A 5,884-nucleotide genomic window follows, 5' to 3' on the forward strand; every position below is an offset into this window, starting at 1 on the left:
ACGATTTTTTACTGTTTCTTAAAGTTATTTTTTGATACAGAATTTTTAATTTTATACTAAAAATCTATTTTAGGAAGTACTAAGAAAGACATCCCAAACATAGTCTTAGAGTTCATTTGAGATCGTTTTTTACTCTTTTTTTAATATAAAAAATTTTTAAACAAGAAATTTTTTTATTATTAAATTGTTCCAAACAAAAAGTTTCATTTGAGGCAATTTTTCGCCACTACTTTTTACTACTTTTAAAAATTTTTAGTACTAAAAATTTATTTTTAAAAATAGATTAAAAAATTATCACATACAAATCAACCATCTCCTAGTGCCAAAATTATATATATATATATATATATATATATACAATGTATATATATATATATACTGACAGCGGACGTCCAATCAGATGTTGTTAAGAGAGGCTGCGAGTTTTTCCCTCGTGACCATTCGTTCCACCGCTAATTTTATAAATACACAGAAGGCGCTACCATGACGGTCATCTAAGAAAAAGGGAAACGAAGAGGAGAGGGACAGCTTACGGAAATGGAGGAAGGGCTTTTGGAGAGGGAGGAGGGGAGAACGGTGAGGGGATGGTACTGTGATTTTACAGCTGAGGCGCGGAGGCTGGGTTACCTGGCCGGGCCGATGGTGGGGGTGACGCTATCGCAGTACCTGGTTCAGGTCACCTCGTCGATGATGGTCGGACATCTCGGTGAGCTCGCGCTCTCCAGCTCCGCCATTGCCACTTCACTCTCCAGCGTTACTGGATTCAGTGTCCTTGTAAGTTCACTTTCTTCATTTTCCGAACGCTTATTCCGTTATCCGTACGTAATGTTTTTGGTTGCGATATGTGAATCCCTCTTCTGGACGATGTCACTTCCGATTTGGATCGGGGTTCTCTCTTTTCTTGGTTGTTTAGGGCGGCCTCGCCGCCCTGTAGGCGGCAAAACATTTGAAATGATGGAGCCTGGAAACAAACGGGATGGGGCGGGTTTGATTAGGAAACCGGAAAAGTCGAGCTCATGTATAATATTATTTCTTTGAGAATCTGTGTGATGGTAGGGGAAAGTTATGCTAACTAGCTAATTTATTTAGATATAAATTAAGGCCAAGTTTAATAATGTTTGATTTTGATCGAGACTTCAATTTTTTTATGAATGTTTTATGCAAAAAAAAAAGACATTAAAATAATACATTATTTCAATCCCATGGCATCGTAATTTCACATAAAATATGTTTGGTTTGATGAAATTTCGATTTACTTCTAAATTCCTTCTTTGTTTTTTTGGTTCCAATGTAATTAATGGCGACAAAGATTTGGGTTTAACTGATCTTAGCTCCTGTTTATGTTGAAGTTAGTGGATGTATGTTATCTGCTAAGTTGGTTGGTGGGCACTTGGTGTTGGTGAGTATTGGGAGTCGGACGCTTACAAATAGCAATTGAAAATGGAGTCGAGCAATATTGGTTGGCATATTTTTGGTGTCAACGAAAGGTGCCATGCAAGGCGTGTTCAAAGTTTGACATTTGGTGAATTAGGAACTAATAAGGTCATCACTTGGTGGATCTAGAAGAAATCGAAGCCTCACACCATCTGAGATTCTAGAGCGCTCCTAATTCAGATTAATTCAGAGTAGTGAAAAATAAAGAATAATGATGCCTAAATATAGTTCGGCCCTTACTCAAAATTTTTCCAAAATATTCTTAATTATTTTCAACAATTTAAATGCATGTTTCCTTTGCTCAAGGTAGCTGAAGTGACATTTTGATATCAAACTAGTAACATTTTTTTAACAGGCCAAGTGAGGTCGATGACCACCTGAGATTAACTGATGAGTGGATTGACTTTGGCACTAATAAGTGTCCTATTCTTGTTCAATGCTTCTTAGATGCATTGGTTATAGGTGCAAACGAACCGAGCCGAACCGAGTATGTTAGTATTCATGTTTGAGTTTGTTTATTATTAACTTGTTCAAGTCGGTTCTTATTTGATTCGAGCTTTATTGTTTGTGTTTATGTTTGATTCATTTAATTTAAGGTGTTCATGTTTGGTTAATGTTCGGTTCGTTTAGTGCTTATCGAGCTTTAAAAAAACAAGCATTAACGATCTATGTTCGTGAACATATTTAGCAAACAATCTATTGAACAAACAAACTAATATGTAAAATTTATCCTTAATGAGCGATGTAAAATTTATCCTTAACGAGCTATGTAAAATTTAGCCTTAACAAACATATTTAGCAAACAACATATTTAGCCTTAACAAGTTCGATTTAATCAATATGTAAAATTTATTTTAGTTAACATATATTATAATATTTTATTACTTTAAAGTTTATTAATTAAAAATCATTATATTATTATGTTATAATAAATTTAAAATATTTATATTATGTATATTTATCATTTTATAATTAAATATTAATCGAGTTTTTATCAATCTTATTCACGAGTTCTGAATCGAACACGAATCGAGCTTCTTATCAAGCTTAACATTGAGCTTGTTCACGAACTTCAAATGATGTTGTTCGTGTACATAAATGGACCAAATACATTAGTGTTCAAGCTTGCTTATATAAGGATCGAATATTTAAAAAGTTGTTCAAGTTTGTTTGTTTAGTTAGTTAAATGATCAGAAACGAGCTTTAATCGAACCGAGCAACGAGTAGCTCATCAAACGCTTGTTCGCTTGCAGCCCTAATTGGTTAGCTAGAATGCGGCAATGTGGCGTCTATTATAAATATAAGGTAGACTTTTCAAAGTTCCTTAATTTGAATTTTCTTGTATGTTTTTCTAATTTTTTGCATTACTGCAAGGTTTAGCACTAAACTTCTAACTAATTGCATTATGAATGAAGATTGAGATTTCTAATAAATGTTTTATAGCTCATAAACTATGAAAGAGAGGCTTGCACTTTATTTCAATATATCCTAAACCTCATCAATCTATTTTTCAATAATGGCAGCTAGGAATGGCTAGTGGCTTGGATACTCTCTGTGGCCAAGCATATGGTGCAAAACAATACAAGAAGCTTGGAATTCACACATACAGAGCCATACTCTCACTTGTATTAGTCTGCCTCCCAATTTCTCTCATTTGGGCATCCATGGGGAAACTTCTCTCACTCATAGGCCAGGATCCCTTAATATCCCAAGAGGCTGGCATTTATGCAGTATGGATGATCCCTGGCCTCTTCGCCTTTGCTATTGCCCAACCTCTTATGAAATTTCTTCAATCTCAGAGCTTAATTCTTCCTATGCTTCTGAGCTCATTTGTGACCCTCTGCGTCCACATTCCTTTGTGCTGGGTCATGGTGTTCAAAACAGGGTTGGGCAACGTTGGAGCAGCACTTTCTATAAGCATTTCCTATTGGATCAATGTTTTGATTCTTGCATTTTACATCAAATATTCAGATTCTTGCAATGCAACTCGTGCACCGCTATCAATGGAGGCATTGTGGGGCATTAATGAGTTCTTGAGGCTAGCAATTCCCTCAGCAGTAATGATATGGTAAGATTGATTACTACCTTTTCTTTCTTTTCATTTGGTTGGTGAAAAATGGGCATTGATATATGGATTTTATTCTAGAACTTGAAATAAAAAAGGGTCAATATACCTTGTTTACATTTTAAAATTAGAATGATGAAGCATTTCTCTTTAAGTATGGGAATATAATATATAAAATAGGATTATTATTAGGGGTGCTAAATTTAGCGAGTTGGGTTGTGTTTGACCTGGAGCTAACTTGACCCGAGTTCGATCCGACTATTATATAGATTAAAATGTTTGACCAAATCTGACTCAATTCAAATCCAACACATTTAACTCATTTTATTTAATTTTTTGTTTTAATACAACCCATTTATGTCAAACCTGAATATTAATTAGGTCAATTCGAGTCAATTTAGAGTTTCGGTTCAAGTCAAACTTGACCCAAAATTTAACTGGTTCATGATTTTAAATCTGAACCTCACTCGAAATTTAATTGCTTCAACTGGAACATGGATTTTTTGAGTTGGCACCATGCAAGATTTTTTGTTGACACCTCTAATTAGTATGCTTTTGATATTTAAAATAGTTATATTTTCCATACTCATAAAATATATGAAAATTTTAAGCTTTTTTGAACAATTCAATCCTATACATGTATTTAATAGGCTCGAATAATACACAAATATTCCAAAAATTTTACTTTACTTTATTTCCTTTTCTGCTCTTCTCCTCCACTTGTCTTCAGGGAATCTTTATATATGGACCTGACCTTTAACTCATCCAAAAATAGCTGTGTAAATTGTTCTTTCTGTTCTCTCACTTTTATAATGATAATAATTACTCTATCACAGCCTCGAATGGTGGTCCTTCGAGCTTCTTGTCTTGCTCTCAGGTCTCCTACCAAATCCAAAGCTTGAAACCTCTGTTCTTTCTATATGGTACGGTACAACTCACTCACAATAACTGAAGCAAAATTATTACTTTGCCACAACACACTTGTAAATCTCTTTCTCATGCAGCCTCACAAGCATTTCCTTGCTCTACACCATACCATATGGACTTGGTTGTGCTGCAAGGTATGATTATTCTTATCTGCTTGTCTTCATCAAATTTGAACTATATAAATCTGATAACTTTGTCTTCATAGCACACGCGTGTCAAACGAACTAGGAGCTGGGAATCCAGAGCAAGCTCATCTGGCTGTTCGTGTGGCCACATCAATCACAATTACAGAGGCAGTTTTGGTCAGTTTAACTCTCTTCAGCCTTCGCCGGCTAGTTGGCCATGCCTATAGCGACGAGAAGGAGGTTGTGGATTATGTTAGGCAGATGACTCCTCTTGTTTCTATCTCAGTTATCTCCGATGGCTGTCTTGGAGTGCTCTCTGGTAATCTTATTCCTAATATATTATGAAGCATTCAAAAAGAAGCATTACGGCTTCGTTTGCGACGACTTTCTTGTTGCTTCTTAAAGCTGCTTTAAGAAACAACAAAAAAATTGAACTTGTTGAAACTTGAACGACAGGAATCGCTCGCGGATGTGGGTGGCAGCACCTTGGAGCCTATGTGAATCTCGGAGCATTTTATCTCGTTGGAATCCCAATCGCAGTTTTGTTAGGCTTTTTCTTCCACATTGGAGGTAAGGGTCTGTGGATTGGTATATTAGCAGGTGCTGTGATTCAAAGCCTTCTTCTCGGAATAATAACTACTTTTACTAACTGGCAACAACAGGTATGGTTAATGAGCTTATTTTAATAACTTTTTACAATGGTGTTCAAATGTTATGGTTGATCTTGCAGGCAATAGTGGCGAGGGAGAGGGCATTTGAAGAGAGTTTGCCTTTGCAAAGTGTGCTGAAATGAGTTTTGAACTTTCAATATGTTCTGTGAGTTTTTTTTTATCATTTTCATTTGCTTATATTTGAACATAGGAAATTTTGGGTCATGATACTTTGATCGTTTGATCAAAAATTAGTTAGATGGGTTTTAAGATTATTGATTTTGAGGTGAGCGTAATATATATGAGTAATTCATTAAAATTTATATTGCATAATCTCAAAGTAAATCTTACCTATTTGAGATGGGATTTTTTTTTTAAAGGAGTATGGTGTTAATTTAAATTAGGAAAATGAGCAAAATATTAAAAAAAATTAAAAAGAAACAAACTAGTCAAAACATTTGGTACATTCACCTCAGTCAACTAAATTAAAGTCCGAAATTTCTATAGCAATGAGCCATAGTATGACGTATTTAATGGTATTCGCCAAATAGAGTGACACATTCCATTGAATGTGTCAAACTGTTTGGTGCATTCCATTGAATACGTCAAACTGTTTGGCTTAGTCTGAATAAGCCAAACAATTTGATGCATTCAATGGAATGAATCATTCTGTACAGCTAGTT

At 34.9% G+C, this 5,884-nt stretch overlaps 1 protein-coding gene across 1 annotated transcript; it reads left to right on the top strand.

Annotated features, from left to right (window-relative positions):
* Window positions 1-464: 464 nt before the first annotated feature.
* Window positions 465-5,560, top strand: LOC110100484 (protein DETOXIFICATION 12). The gene is made up of 7 exons (XM_020828009.2): window positions 465-774; window positions 2,958-3,502; window positions 4,336-4,422; window positions 4,504-4,560; window positions 4,632-4,870; window positions 5,008-5,213; window positions 5,282-5,560. Exons 1-7 carry the CDS (start codon window positions 538-540, stop codon window positions 5,342-5,344), a joined length of 1,434 nt encoding a protein of 477 aa, XP_020683668.1. The 5' UTR covers window positions 465-537; the 3' UTR covers window positions 5,345-5,560.
* Window positions 5,561-5,884: the final 324 nt, after the last annotated feature.

The sequence above is a fragment of the Dendrobium catenatum genome, unplaced genomic scaffold (assembly GCF_001605985.2).
Source record: "Dendrobium catenatum unplaced genomic scaffold, ASM160598v2 fragScaff_scaffold_353, whole genome shotgun sequence".
Classification (NCBI taxonomy): domain Eukaryota; kingdom Viridiplantae; phylum Streptophyta; class Magnoliopsida; order Asparagales; family Orchidaceae; genus Dendrobium; species Dendrobium catenatum.

What these genes read in the sequence shown, in the direction of transcription:
- LOC110100484 (XM_020828009.2), top strand. Translation starts at nt 538, where the DNA reads ATGGAGGAAGGGCTTTTGGAGAGGGAGGAGGGGAGAACGGTGAGGGGA. An exon ending in ACCTCTGTTCTTTCTATATG is followed by an intron (nt 4,423 to 4,503) that starts GTACGGTACAAC and finishes TTTCTCATGCAG; the next exon opens with CCTCACAAGCATTTCCTTGC. An exon ending in CTGTCTTGGAGTGCTCTCTG is followed by an intron (nt 4,871 to 5,007) that starts GTAATCTTATTC and finishes CTTGAACGACAG; the next exon opens with GAATCGCTCGCGGATGTGGG.